Source organism: Notolabrus celidotus, chromosome 9, assembly GCF_009762535.1.
Source record: "Notolabrus celidotus isolate fNotCel1 chromosome 9, fNotCel1.pri, whole genome shotgun sequence".
Taxonomy (NCBI): Eukaryota; Metazoa; Chordata; class Actinopteri; order Labriformes; family Labridae; genus Notolabrus; species Notolabrus celidotus.
The window spans coordinates 16,648,421-16,663,311 of record NC_048280.1 but is presented as its reverse complement, the minus strand read 5'-3'; the positions used below and the strand labels follow the sequence as shown (position 1 = coordinate 16,663,311).

Below are 14,891 nucleotides of genomic sequence, written 5' to 3'. Positions count from 1 at the left end.
CGCGATTGACGTTTGCTCTAGCCAATCATATCACTCATCTGCTTGATTTGTTCTTCCTTCAACCAATCAGGGGACGTGGTGCTCACTCAGTGCATTTCCAGGTTAGGTAGAGAAGAGAAGGGACGAGTGAGGCGTAGCACTGCAGGTTTGTGTTTTGGACGACATTCTCCGGGTTTCTTTCCTGCAGCATTTTGCCCTGTTACATTGAAGGGCTCAGGTAATCTAGAAAATACGTTTTTCTGATGTGGTCACTCTAATTGTTCTTGTTCAGTGTAACGCTGCCTAAATTAGCTGTGGCCTGCCCAGCTCCCCTTGTGCTCATCCGAATTCATGGCAACATGGCGAAATTAGCCAGCAGCTACCATGAATACCTCCAACTGCGCCTTGTTGTCAACCGATCCGTAACGTCTACCATCCCGGTCAGATCAGTAACACGTCCTTATGTATCCTTGTATTGAATGCTTTTTCTAAGGGTTTTAAATGAAGACGACCGACTGTAGAAGAGATCGCTAATTCACATGCACACGACGAAGCTCCTAGCTAACGCATTTCCCTCCAGGCTAGCAAGCTAGCTGCTCAGCCTCGGTTAGCTTAGCGAAAGGCCATCTCACTTTCGATTCAGTCATCGTCGTCGTGAAACTCACCTTACTTCATATCTGGTGTCAGTATTCACTACAGAGTACTCCAAGTAGACATGGCGTCGTGCTGTATGTCAAGAAACAGCCCTAGAGGATACCAGTGTTGTAGTCATGTATGATCGCTTTCTCGGTTTTCATTCATCTTTTATTTATTTTATTCATCAGCTGCTGATTAGCTCATTTCTTCACTGTATTATTAACCCTCCTGTTTATATTGACCCGTTTAAAGTTTATTTCAGGCAATATATGCCTTCTAAACTAACTTAATGCAGCATAAAAATATGGGCAGCATATGACAGAAGAGGTGTCGTGTTAATTTATCAACATCACTTCATATAAATAAAATAAACAAAAATCGATGTCAGAATGAACTATTGTATTTCTATGTAGGGCTTTCCAAAGTACATTAAAACAAGTTTTTAGCATTGATTTTAATGAAAAACGAGTGAATTATCCTCATTGAACCATGATCTGTGAGAATTAACACCAATGGACCAAATCTTGATTTAAATGGTTAGTAATGAAGTTAAAAATTAGATTATAACAAATGTGTATTGGGATTTTTTGAGGTTCTGACACTTTTGGATAATTGAGTATGCCCCGGGTCAAATTGACCCAGGAACATTATTGCGAACATAACAGGAGGGTGAAGACATTGCTATTTGCTCAAGCATTGTACATCATCACCGAGACAGTTGTTTATTTAACAATTTGATACCTGAGACACCAACGCCTGTCCATTTAAATCGAATTACAAATACATCAGTAACTGAAACACATTAATAAAAACTAACTAACATAACAGGTAGATGGTAGTAGTATTTCCAGTATTAAGACAAGATGTGGATTGGCCTTTAATATAGCAACAGTGCACATTTTAACAAAAAAACTGTAGTTACAGATGTAATTGCACACTTTAGATTTAGTTATAGTTTGTGCAGGGATGCATATAAATATACATTAATAATTGAAAATATATGGCAAATATAACAAAATTATAATTATATACCATAATGATACACTCAAGTTGACGTGAATAGTGATTATGAGTGGGATATTAAATATGTTATATAATTTGTGTGGATGAATAATGATTGACTGAAGTGAAATGGTAGCCTTAAAGTAATTAAAAAATTACGTGTGATATAATTTCTATCTCTTCAAATTGTTCTCACAGAGCCTTAATTCATATTTAAAATGTCAGTATTTCATCTAGCCTCTCCCCCCCCTACAGGTCACAGCAGCTGTTTGGTCCTTATTTAGTTCCACCTATCAACACGCCCTTGTCGCTCAGATAAATATCGGTGAGTGCTGTTTTTTCTGCTCTTTCCCCTAACTTGCCTTCCCTGCTTCCTGAATAGCTGGATCCTGAGCATGCAGCTTCAGTTGTCTAATTTTTCCTCCCTCGTTACTATGCTGTCAGACTACCACAGCTCACAGGGGCCAGTTCTCTGCTCTCTCTTCCTGCTGTTATCGCCTGTTCCCCAGACTGAGGAGCTCATCCCGTCTCTTCCGCTGTCAGAAGACCATGGAGACAGAAATTGAACAGCAAGAGGACACTGCATTCAGCAACACGGAGACCAACGGTATAAAACTGCCTCTGAATTGTTTTGTCTGAATGCATCAATTTATTGATGGATTCTTGTACATTGAAAGTGTCTATTCTGTAATGAAAGGATAAGAACTTGTTTAATTGCAAAAAGTAATTTACACTCTTAAAGTTTGGAACTTTGGAAGTCATTTTTAAATAAGATCTTTTACTTCATATTCCTATTGATTCACTAGAATATGTGTGCATGTCAGGGACCTCACCATTTGCATGAACTTATCTCCCCCGTAAAACTGTCTATGTTTTTATGAAAGAATGACAAAAACTTTTGTCTTTCCTTGTTTTTCAGTCTGTGTAGATTCAAAATGTATTTTGAGAAGAGAGTCTTCATACATACAAAAACAAGCATTATTTTGTGCTTCTCTTCTATCTGGGTCCTTTTTTGGTATTTGATTTCAGTTTGTGGAAGGTTATGTATGCAGGATTATCATTGCTGGTTTTTATCTCCTAATGCCAGGTAAGCGCCCTGCTGAGGATGCAGATGAGCAGAAATCATTCAAGCGCTCCAGGAACTCAGACGAGATGGTTGAGCTTCGTATCCTCCTGCAGAGCAAGGTAAATCAGCTTCCCTTTCATGTCACATTCATGAAAAAACTATTATGTGATTATTAGAATTTATGTCTTTTGCTTCTGCAAAATCTGCCAATTCTTTGTATAGTATTCTTTTCAGAATGTGTTCTTGTTGATGTTCTAATCACATCTTAGACAATGAATAAAGAGCATTTACTAAGGAGTCTTCACAAATTCAGTGAGCGTTTCCTCACATTAATTGTAATGCCCACACTTTTAAATGTTCTGAATTATTTGTGATGTTTTGGGTTTTGCAAGTATTCTTTCTATTTTCAGAATGCAGGAGCTGTAATTGGGAAGGGTGGCAAAAACATCAAAGCCCTGCGTACAGACGTGAGTACTTCTATTTAATACACTCTGAATCCTTACTTTTTTCACCTCTTTATTTTAATTCTTTATTTTTCTCTTAGCTGGTGCTCAGCACCCAAAATATACCCAGCCTCCCTAAAAGATAGCTGATCTTCATACAAACGTTAACTCTTGGTAACTGATCAATAACTGAGTTTGGTATTTGGCAATGTTTTCCTTTTTTGTAAAGAAGGTGTGTGGTTAGCTGATGCCTGTGTAGAGATAAAAAGAAAAGAGAAAAAAAAAATATATATATATATATATATATATATATATATATATATATATATATATATACACACACATGCCTTCTGACAAACCCTTTAGGGTCGGGTTTATCTTTTTCATCTTACATAAACATCTTTTGATTGCTTTAGCTAAACTGGCTCTTAGAACTGAAGTCCATGTCATATTTTCTCCATATTTATATTTGTTGTAAAACCACTGCTGCTCTTGTAAGTTGAATATAGAAGCACAGTGTGATTTGTATTAAGGTCCCCAGCAGCGTCAGCTAACTCATTATTGTTATTATTATTATTATTATGATGATGATGATGATAATTTTTTAAGTGGTAAGGCAACCTGGCCATTTCTTAATTCATGAAGTCATTGCCTCTTACTGTAGCCCTCCACAATTTGTTCTACCCCTCTTTCTCACTGTCTTTGGTCTATTCCCCAACATTGAAATCTCCATGTTCTTAATAAACCATTACCCATTTTCCAATGTCACATGTTCTCCTTTTCTCTCTTTGACAAACCAATCTCTGAGAGAATCAAATTAAAGTCACGTTTGAACAGTGTAGAGCCTGTATATTAAAAATGTATTCCTCTTCCCTCTTCCCTCTCCCTTGTTTATTATTTTACTGTTGACTTTTTGCCCACTTCCTCCTCTGTTGCCCATGTTCTGGATGGCCCCTCCTGCGCCCGCCCACCTGACACCCTGGTTGGCCCTGTCCATAATCGTGCCCTGTCCCTAAATGGGCGCCTTACTTGATTGACATCTGTGCTCGAATGGCCCTGGCCCCTGCCCATGCCACGCCCAGTACAATGCCAGTGTGTCAGTCCCAGACAGCAGTGGGCCTGAGCGGTATGTCCCTAAGCTCCTCCCTCTCACTGCCTGACTACAGGTCAAACAAACAAGACCAGATGAATAATAAATAGTCATCCTGCCTCTGTCAAGTCACTGTATTTTAACCTACCTGTTCTCACAGTATATTAGCCTGAGTCAAAATGCCTAAATGCGTTCATGTCCAAATCTGCCTGTAAAAGCCATGTCAACATCCTTTTTATATGCCATTTTTAAAATCACGTCAACATTGAAACTTAGGCTGGTGTTGTCAGGGTTTTTCCACAATCTGCCACTGTCTTTTTTAAAACCTTTGCTATGATCTGTGCAACATGTCCGTGTTCCTTTTTTTGTATTCTTAAATTTTCATTGATGATTATCTATCCTCTTACCTTTGGCGTTTTCACCTCCCTCCCCCCTCAGAGTGGATATATGGTGGTCTTGTTTCGTTAGTTTCATAAGCTCACCTGCTTCTCGCACCATCCCATTCTTTCCTTGTGGTGTCCTCATTTTATCGATAATCTCCGATTGTCCATCCATTGTGAACCGCAAAAAGGCAAGCTAGGACTCGACTGTTGTGTGCGTGTGTATGTTTCTTCCTTCCTGTCTTCTGCTTCATCTTAACTTGGTTATTGACTGCTGGAGCTATTGAAATTACAGATAATCCCTCCCTGTCCCATTCATCTCTGCATTCTATGGTTTTATGTTTATCGCTTCCCCCACCCCTCTAAAAAGCATCAACCCCGGTGGTGGCAAACTTCATTTCCCCCATGGTATGATCTGCTCTGAAACCTCCCTCAGCGTCTGCCATTCTACTTCCATTTACAAACTGTGCCTCAGTTCTCTGATCAGTAAATTCATTGTTTATTTTATTTTGTTAACAGGTGGGTGCAGACTACAAAAAAAATGTATTTACAGTTTTTAAACGATTGCAGACTATCATCGTCTGCAAATTTAAAAATTGTTGAATAATTGGTTCTATCCATCTTCCCTGGACTTCACAAGATGTGTTGTCATCTTAATTGGGGTCTTAGTAGGCAAAGTTTTTGTGGTGTGCATCCACCAAACTATGCTTTAAGAGTTTAGAGGTCTCTCTGGCACCTTTGGTGCTTACTTCTGCCAAATCCTCCTCAGGCTTCACCTTTCCCCGTCTTGCCCCTTCTAGTAGTCACCGAGTGCAGTCACTTTTCTTTGGGTCCCCTTTTATTTTGTCCCTTTTCTTCCTTTCTCTGGACAAAAGACTATTTCTTTTCATAGCTTATTTTGGGGAACCAGCTTATTTTTTCTGAGAACTGTGTTGGATAATCCATGAAATACCATAAAAAGTTTAGCAAACACTGGACCTAAACCGTTCACTCAGCTGTTAGTCTCAATAGTGACTTTGTTAAACTGGGTGGGACTGTTAATCTTTGGCAGAAAAGGGGGATGTCATGAATTTCTGATCTGAAATGTTGTTCCCTTCCTCCTGGGATGCCTTGCTGGCTACCCATCCCCACCCTCTGTGGCTGTGGCTGGTCATTGGTGGGTGAATCATGAAGCATCCTGAGCATCAGTGCCGACATCGAGACAGTTGGAGAAATTCTGCTTAAGATATCCCCACACTGGAAGAGGTGAGGGATATCTCTTTTTTCCAGCTGTAGACATAGGTATACTTTGAAACTAAATGAACATCATTGTGTTGTAGATGAAATGAATGTCCTTGCTTTAGATTTATGTTCCTTCTGTTTTGCATTTAGTACTGTTTTCACTTGCAAATGAGTGGTGTAGAAAGGTTAAAATGCACTAATTGAAAACCTCATTGCTTGTGTCCGCACTCTGTTTCATGTCATTAAAAGTACTGTTGCCATAAGTTTTTATCTACATTTCCAAGATAGATAAGTGTAATCATAATCTCTTTGCACAGATAAAAATAATTCATACAAGTGTATGCCACCCATGATCTCCATTTATAGTTATACCCGTCTGTCCATCAACTTTATACTCTACCTCAACTAAATTTACGTATTGCATCATACATAAATGGAGAGTCAGTTTTGTTTGTACAGCCCAATACCACATATCACAGAATGCTGCGGGGGAGGGGCTTACAGTCTGTACAGCACAGCTCCAGGGATTTAAAAGAGTATTGTTCTGTTCAGTATCAGCAGTACAATGGAATGGACTTTGACTGTGAGTTACGCCTGCTGATCCATCAGAGCCTGGCCGGCTCCATCATTGGGGTGAAGGGAGCCAAGATCAAGGAGCTGCGGGAGGTATGTTGATATGAGTGATCTGGATCAGCTCTTAGTAATGAAATCAGCTGCTAAACAGTTTACACTCTGAAATGTGTGAGAAGATGTCAAACACATTTACACTAGATTAAATCCCAGCTGGTTGTTGTTTTATATTGTTTTTGTTTGTATCAAGTCAACTCTGAAGCTGTATATTAGATTTTTTCCTGATGTACCTTTGCATATGTGGAAATGCCCACTTAACAGCTGTGATACACTGTGTGCAATACTTTTGAGGTTGTTTTTTTCTCTGTAGTGGAACCCTCTGCAGTATCATGTTGTTGCTTTCTCCTTACCTGTGCCCTTGTGTTTCTCGGTTTCTTCAGAAACACAAGACCAGCATCAAGCTGTTTCAGGAGTGTTGTCCTCAGTCAACGGGACCGCGTGGTACTGGTCGGCGGTAAAAACAGAGAGGGTGGTGGAGTGTATCAAGACTATGCTCGAGGCTCATTGCCGAAGTAAGGATCTTGTACTGTGGTCCATAGTGTGTGTGTTTTTTGTTGTTTGTATCTGCTTCTTAATTCAATTTAAAATCTTGAACAACATTGAAAGTATTAGTTGAAATCTCTCCGATAAAGGTACCTAGACATTTGAAAGTTTACAATCTAGACAAGTTGAATGCAAACAGATGGAAAACAATTCTTGCAGGTTAAGTTGGCTCAAACTGATATTAATATATTTTTTTAATGCATCAGAACATCATGTTAGGAACGTTGCATAATTAAGTTTACTCTTAAAGTATGTGGTCTGAATGCCCTTTAATGTGTGATTTTCTATCTGTCGCCCTGTTTCAGGCTCCAATCAAGGGTCGCGCGCAGCCCTATGACCCTAACTTCTACGATGAAACCTACGAATACGGTGGATTCACTGTGATGTTGAAGAAAGGGGAGGCAGTCGCAGGCCTATTAATTCGTACCCAATACGGGGGGGGCAGGTCCAGTGGTGTAGAACGTGGGTTTGACCGAATGCCCTCAAGCAGAGGGGCACGGGTACCCATGCCTTCCTCCCGACGGGACTACGATGAGATGAGCCCTCGTCGAGGTCCCTCCTCCTCCCACGACACCCGAGCGGGGTTGGTGGCCGGGGGGGGAACCGTGGACCGCAACATGCACTTGGGACACCAACACAGAGGAGGGTAAGATGTGAAGAGAAATAATGTACAGTCTGTTTCTGTCTCAGTCTCCTGCTCGGCTTTTATTTCTGCTTGTGCTCGGACGTGAGACCTTACATTGTGTATGGATGCCTATTTGAGTTTTTTGTTCCATGCCTGATGTGGATTAAATCTTGTAAAAAAAATTAGCCGAATATTAAAGTGCTAAATAACATGCATGAGATCACTCATCAGTTTTCAGTTGAGTCCCTTTCATCTCGTAACCTCTTGGGTTTTTAAACGATTGACATATTATATGTTCAAAGCTCCCTTCAATGCTAGAGTTAGTCCTAGTTCCTAGTCTTGGCTTTGTTATTTCTCCTGCATTCTACATCAACCACTCATATTTCTTTTTGAAGTGCATTCTGCTCACAGATTCACAAAGCTTGCTTTACATAGTTTACTGCATGTGGTCCCAACATGTGGCAGGATACTGTGTGCACCTCTAGAAAACATTTGTATTCATGATAATCATTTCATTAATCGTATGTGCTCATCAATGTATGTCTGGGTGTGTTTGCGTGTCTTTTTTCCCATCTCCATCTTGCCCACAGAGATGATCGTTACTATGACTCGTACCGTGGCTCTGATGAAAGGTCAAAGTAAGTTCTGTCCTCCATCTTTGCCTTAACCTCCCAATACTCTGAACAGGGATACTTTGACACTCTCATACTGTTTGGTGTCTTTTTGTCACTTGCACTTGCCATATGTAGGTGCTCTGTAATGGTACTTCACTGCAGCGATGATTCCTCATTGATCTTAGAGGGTGGTGCTTCTTGTGTGGTAGCATTTACCCTTTAGACGTAATGAGGGGTCTTTTAATTTTTCATTCATAAAATGTGACCTGATTGGCTCTGATGAGTTAAAATTCAGTTGAAGTGTTGAGGTATTCCCTAAACATTTCCCCTCCTTACTACTACGGTTGTTTGCCATTTTTTGAATGTGACTGCTTATCTCCTTCTCTTGGCATTGTGAGAAAATAACACTCTTAGTAAATGCTTGCCCTTCTGTCATATCATTTTCTTTTACACTAACTTCTACCTTTATAAATACTAATTTCTCTAAAGTCTCTTTAGCGGCCTAGCCTGCTGAAGTCACCTTACCCTGATCCCCATTTACCTTTTTTTGCACTCTACTTATTTGAAGGGCTTTGCAGGAAAATGCAGCAATGTTTACGCCCCTCTCTTTCCTGTTTTATTAACCTATCTGACTGGCTACTAACTCCTGGTCTCTCTTAAGTTGGAGAACATGTAATTGGTGGTGTGTATGAGGATCAGGTGCTGATAGAAAGCGAACAGTCATCAAAAGTTGTTTTCCAAAAATTAGGAGCACAGCCTCCCTGAAACCTCATAGTGAGGCAAATTCTAACAAAGTGTTCAATGTAAATTGAGTTCTGGAAGTAGTGAAATATGATTGACTGATATTAAAAATCATAATTCAGCAGTTGAACAGTAATTGATTCATCTCAGCAGCTCTAAGACTTATGTTAATATGATGTAGCTCTAGTTCAGTGTCAGCTGTCCACACAGAGGTATTATGAAAAACAAAATGCCATAGATGTGGTTGACACGTGTTTGAACAGTAATGGCATGCATCCTTGTAGAAATGTGATAATAAGGGGTTGTTTTCCCGAGTCTTATTAATTCCTGTCATCCTAGCCAATGACACTGCTACGTAGAACAGCAAGGCTTCAGAGGGCGCTGATATGTGAAGTCATGTTGAGGCGTTAGTTTGACATGACAGTAACAGGCGCACATGTATGTTCCATGGAAACTGCAAAGAAATCCAAACCCATTGCTTCGGCTTAATTTGAGCTCAGTTTTTGTTGAAAAAGCGGCAGCTCTTGGCTCTGATAATCATTACCACCACCTGTCACTTCTCTCACTATAACACTGTCAGAGCTGTTCCTGTACTGTGTGGGAGATGGCTGAGAGGAAATGTGTTTATACTGTAATCTTGCTCAGCGTGTGTGCAGTTTGACCTAGACCAGAAATTTCCTTTGGAATGTTGTCAAGTATTTTTTTGTAAAAGCATTTTCTATTTCTCTCCTCCCCCACCCCACCTCTCTCTCTCTCTCTCTGGTCTCTCTCTCTCTCTCTCTCTCTCCCCCTCTCTCCCTCTCTGTCCGTCTCTGCCCCCACCATATCTCCCTCCCTTTATGACACTTTCGTCACCAGTGACAGAAGAGGCAGAGCGGATCGCTATAGCGATAACATGGTTAGTGACCCTTTACTAAACGCATGCAGCTCTTGTTTCTAGCATATCATCGGGCTCCAGCATCCTCAGGCTTAATCGTGGATTAGCATCAGACAATATGTTTTAATTGTGCATCATAGTAGATGACATTTAAAACCGAGGCTGGTCACTCGTGCACATGGTGGATGTGCAACAAGGCTAGTTTTGGCCACGGTGCAGGCCATCCACCCAAAGTGCCCATAATCACCACTACGCCGGAGACACCCCATAATAATCAGCTATAATTGCCCTCCCTTACTGTGTACTTTTCACGGCCAGCCTGCTTCTCCTGCACAGAGAGGAAGGCTGTGGGGGGGGTGCAGAGGGTGGGGTATGGCCATGGTGGTTGCTAGGCAATAAATAATGCTTTGTTGACAGACTGAATCTCTCTCTCTCTTCTCTCTCTTCTCTTCTCTCTCTCTCTCTCTCTCGCTCTCTCTCTCTCTCTCTCTCTCTCTCTCTGCTCTCTCTCTCTCTCTCTCTCTCTCCTTCTCCTCTCTCTCTCTCTCTCTCTCTCCTCTCTCTCTCTCTCCTTCTCTCTCCGCTCTCTCTCTCTCTCCGCTATCACTGAGAGGCTGGCAGATACTGCTGCGTTGCATCAGCAACAGCCTTTGAATTGCTGTTGCCCCTGGCGACAGCAGCAGCTGAATAGCAGGTGAAAATGGAGGCTGATGGAGATGCGAGGAGAGACTGGAGGGGGGATGGGAGAGAGGGGAGGGGAGGAGGAGAGGAGGAGGAGTCTAGCTTATGGTTGAAAACTGGGTGGCTTTTAGTGAGTCTACTCCATGGACAAGGCTGCTGCATCATCTTACATTAGATCTTACAATCCTTCATCCGTTGAGCGGGGATCTGTGGAAGGATGAGGGGAATCGGCTGTTCTGTATGTAACCTGCCTGTGTTTCTGTTTGTTTTTCACAGAGCGGAGGAGGATATGGTAAGAAGAGAACCTTTTTGTTTTTTTCTCCTCTCATGTATACAGTCTTATTGTGCATTAAATGTTCAAGCCTTAGTTTTAATTACGCACACTGTAGTGTCAAGCATTTTGTCTGAATGTAATGTTCATGGACAAAATGACCAGACCTGCACAGCGGCAACATTGGCAGAAGGGCATTGTAGCTCACATTAGTGTGACACTCATTGGTTTGCTTCAATATTTTGCCTTTTGTTGAAACTCTTTCTGATGGCATTTTATTTAGCAGCTCAGATAATAACACATATTTTAAGTATTCAGGGATTACTGTATATTTGTAAATCACTCCTATTTCTTATTATATAAGAATGTATTTCAGGCCAACATACCTTGAGTTCAGTATTCTGATAATTTAAGTCTTAAATGTTAAAGATGCATGTGTCTCAATGAGTCAGTGGTTTTTTTTTCTGCTTTTCTCTCTCAGACAACAAGCTCCTCCTGGGATAGCTACCAGTCAGGTGAGTCTCCTGAAAATTGTCCTGAGCAATGTGTGGAGATGTGACGTCAAATATAGATTTTTTTTTTTCTACTTGTTCTGTTTCTTCACTTTTTTTCCTGCTTGTTGGCTCCTCATCTCCTCTTCTAACCGTCAGGGGGCCGTGGCTATAACGACATTGGTGGCCCTGTCATCACCACTCAAGTGACCATCCCAAAAGATGTGAGTTAATAACGGATGTAGGACCCCTTCTTTCCTGTCATAACACGTCAGATTAAAAACAGCATTTTCACATGTAGTTATGTTACCTGCACTGTGAATAGCCCTGTGCAATTCGATTAGTCATTAGTCTTTCAGTTTGAAAGACAATACATTATGTTGTCTTCCACAGTAGATAAAGACACTCTAGTCTTCTGTGTATTGACATTAATCATGTTTGAGGATGTGGCATACATCTTTTCACATTTAATTTAAAAGATAAATAAATTCAGATTTGAAACGTTTTTTTTTTTTTTTTTTTTTTTACTAAATTTGTCATGCCTCCATTTGGGTTTATTTTCCCATCTCTATTTTGTGTTTTCATATGTCTACACACCACAAACGTATTACTACGCCTAAAGTGTTGCTCCACGTGCTTGTTTTGTCTCCCCCCCCCCTCCCCTCCTTCTCTTCTTGGTATCCCACCAACAGCTGGCTGGCTCCATCATTGGAAAGGGAGGCCAGCGCATCAAACAGATCCGCCATGAGTCTGGAGCCTCCATCAAGATCGATGAGCCTCTGGAAGGTTCTGAGGACAGAATCATAACCATTACTGGCACCCAGGATCAGATCCAGAATGCCCAGTATCTGCTACAGAACAGGCAAGTTCTGACACAGCATCTGTGTAAAAATCCATCCTGTTAGATGTAGAATGCCTTTGATTTAGCACACTAGTTATAGGTGCACATTTATTCTGTCTAAACTCTAGTGTTCTTAGGAAACCCTGCCTGATATTACACCTGTTATGTTGCATCATAAAAGTTGTGTGATGCAACCCATTGTATTGTAGTGTTTTCTGTTATGCAAGCTATAAAGACCTACAAAGACTTACATTTAAAGAAAGATGAATACTTATTCATTTTTATTTTAACACAATTAATGACACATTAAAACTGCCCTTTTTATTTGAATGCATAAGAATGTTTAGTCTTTTTCCTGAAATTGCATCCAAATGCTAGTTAGCCCACTTTGGTTGGGTTATGCTCTCCTGTTGCCTGCTGTCTTTTCTTCACTAACCCCCTTCCTTTCTTCCCAATGCAACCTGCATCTAGTTCAAACCTTCCTCTTGCATGAAATGGCTGTGAAGGAGAAGACAAAGTTATACATTTTTTGTAAAGGGTCGATGTGATTGGCATGTTTCTCTGCCGATCACGTATGTCCATTGATATAAAAGATAGAGGGGGGTGAAAAGTCTTTCTGCCATCTAAGCCGTTTCACTGTGAAGCAGGGAGTGGATTGATTCTTCCCCTGGCTGCTGCTGTGTGGAAGACTAGTGATTTTGTTGTTTTTAGTTAGATGAAGCGACAACAAATCACAGTCTGCCAAATAGCACGGGCTCCTCCTCTTCTGTCTCCCTTGGCAACCAGTAGGCACGTTTAATACACAATACTTCCTTGTTGATGCTTCCAGAGCTTAGCCTGAATGCTCATACAGCTGTAGACCTGCTGCTGCTGTATCATGAGTAGTGTAGTGTTGCCATGGTAACTAACCCTGCCTCTCTTTTCCTCTCCTTCCTCTCCTCCCCCTTCAGTGTGCTGCACCTGCTTGGGCACAAGGCCTAACCACACCCCTCTTCCTCACTCTTCTCCCCCCCACTCTCTATGCCTGTCTTTCTTTCTTACTTGTTGCCTGTGCCTCCTGCTCTGCCTTCCTCCCTCCCATCCCCCCTCAGCTATATATTTACACCATCACTGACTTGTGATTTTCATTGTTCTTCTTCTTCGGTTTTTTATTTATTGTTCTCTCTTTTTTCAGTGTGAAGCAGTACTCTGGTCATTTGCTGTAGACCCAGGAGGACTAAGATTGAAGCAGACTCAGATTGCCCCCTGTTCCCCAACCCCCCTCAACTTCTGAACCCCGAACCCTTCTGCCCCTGTCCAACATATCCCCTTCAGACTATTAATCTGGATTGTGGGTGTCTTTTTGAATTTTATTTTTGTATTTTTTAATGAAATAAATGTCCAACATTCCTGTGCATAAAACAAAATGTAGATGTTCTGCATTTTTAAGAGCGTAGTCCTTTAGTTTATCAGATACACTTTTTTTTTTTTTTAACATTCAAATCTATCAAATTATTCTTCAGTCTCCTTACAGACAAAAATAACATAACCTTTATTTTTGATGGTTTTGTTTTTTAATGACTTGTATGTTTGCATCTCCAGTTTAGATCTGTCCTGTGTGTAGCATGTGCGCATGTTAGTGTGTGTGGATTGGTTTGCTTTCTGTTGTCTATTCGGGGTCCCTTCTCACACAGTTATAACGCATTAACATTAGCACCAAGCAGAATGTAAGCCGTTTCTTTTCATATTGAACCATTATGTTGTGTTTTTTATTTGTTTTTTGCTTTGTGGAAAGAATTGTGGGACATTTTATCATCAGGATTTGATTTGGGATGTTTAAGTGGGACTTGTGTGTACACACTCGGTACTGGACTGTAACAGATTTCTAAGAATATCCTGTGGTAGCTGTATGATTAAAAAAAATCTGAATAATTTGAGTAACTCCTCACAAACAAATTTGTAGCTTGAGGTTTTCTTTTGACATTATATTGGAGATTTGACCAATATTGAACTTATCTATTTGTCCCTGTAATTTCCTGTACTCTACACTTGTTTTTCTCCATGCTGTAGACTTCACATTGTCAAATTGTAAAATGAATAAAGATGGTGCCACTTTTTACTGAAACAAATCTTGTCTTTTATGAGCATGCCAGTTGAGGAAAGACTGTGCAAATTCAGTTGAAGGGGTTCAGGTTTTTTTTTGGTCACTCATGCCATTGGACCTAAAACCAGTGTGATGGTCAAGCTGCCATCTCATATGCTTTATAAGTAAAGTTACATCTATCATAACATGGCAAAAACTGATCATGGCAGCTAAATCATTACACTTTTATGCTCCCAGCATGATCAGTAGTCATCAGTCTCGATCACCACTTTTTGGTCCGCATACTTAAGAGGAAGCAATTCATATTTTGGTGGGTTGAGAAATACACAAGCATACCAGTACCATATCAAATATATGACAACCACGTGTCTAGGTTAATGACACCAGCACATTTACTCCATTATTTCAACGCATTTACATCCCAGACAGCTACAATGGTATGCAGATTAAAGACTTTGTTGGACTTTGGCTGTTTTTTACGGTGGCCCTGAAGTGCAAATCACAACGGCAAGTCAGAAAACACTAAGGTAAATTAGAAATCAAATCAGAAAATAAGAAAACACTACGGCAATTCAAAAAACACTATGGCAAATCTAACACTACGGCAATTCAAAAAAAACTACAACGGCAATTCAAAAAACACTACGGCAAAGAAGTCAGAAAACACTACGGTAAAT

General features: G+C 40.6%; 1 protein-coding gene across 1 annotated transcript; it reads left to right on the top strand.

Moving 5' to 3' along the window:
- The first annotated feature begins 78 nt into the window (after window positions 1–78).
- Window positions 79–14,235, top strand: hnrnpk (heterogeneous nuclear ribonucleoprotein K). The gene is given in 24 exon segments (XM_034692593.1): window positions 79–217; window positions 1,873–1,942; window positions 2,062–2,224; window positions 2,705–2,802; window positions 3,094–3,150; window positions 4,209–4,252; window positions 5,770–5,819; window positions 5,822–5,841; window positions 6,370–6,483; window positions 6,828–6,878; window positions 6,880–6,903; window positions 6,905–6,946; window positions 6,948–6,959; window positions 7,296–7,374; window positions 7,377–7,426; window positions 7,428–7,636; window positions 8,206–8,253; window positions 9,829–9,868; window positions 10,805–10,820; window positions 11,281–11,285; window positions 11,287–11,314; window positions 11,450–11,514; window positions 11,983–12,152; window positions 13,306–14,235. Coding segments are annotated over 22 exon segments (1,311 nt in total). The 5' UTR covers window positions 79–217; window positions 1,873–1,942; window positions 2,062–2,166; the 3' UTR covers window positions 13,337–14,235.
- The last annotated feature ends 656 nt before the right edge of the window (window positions 14,236–14,891 follow it).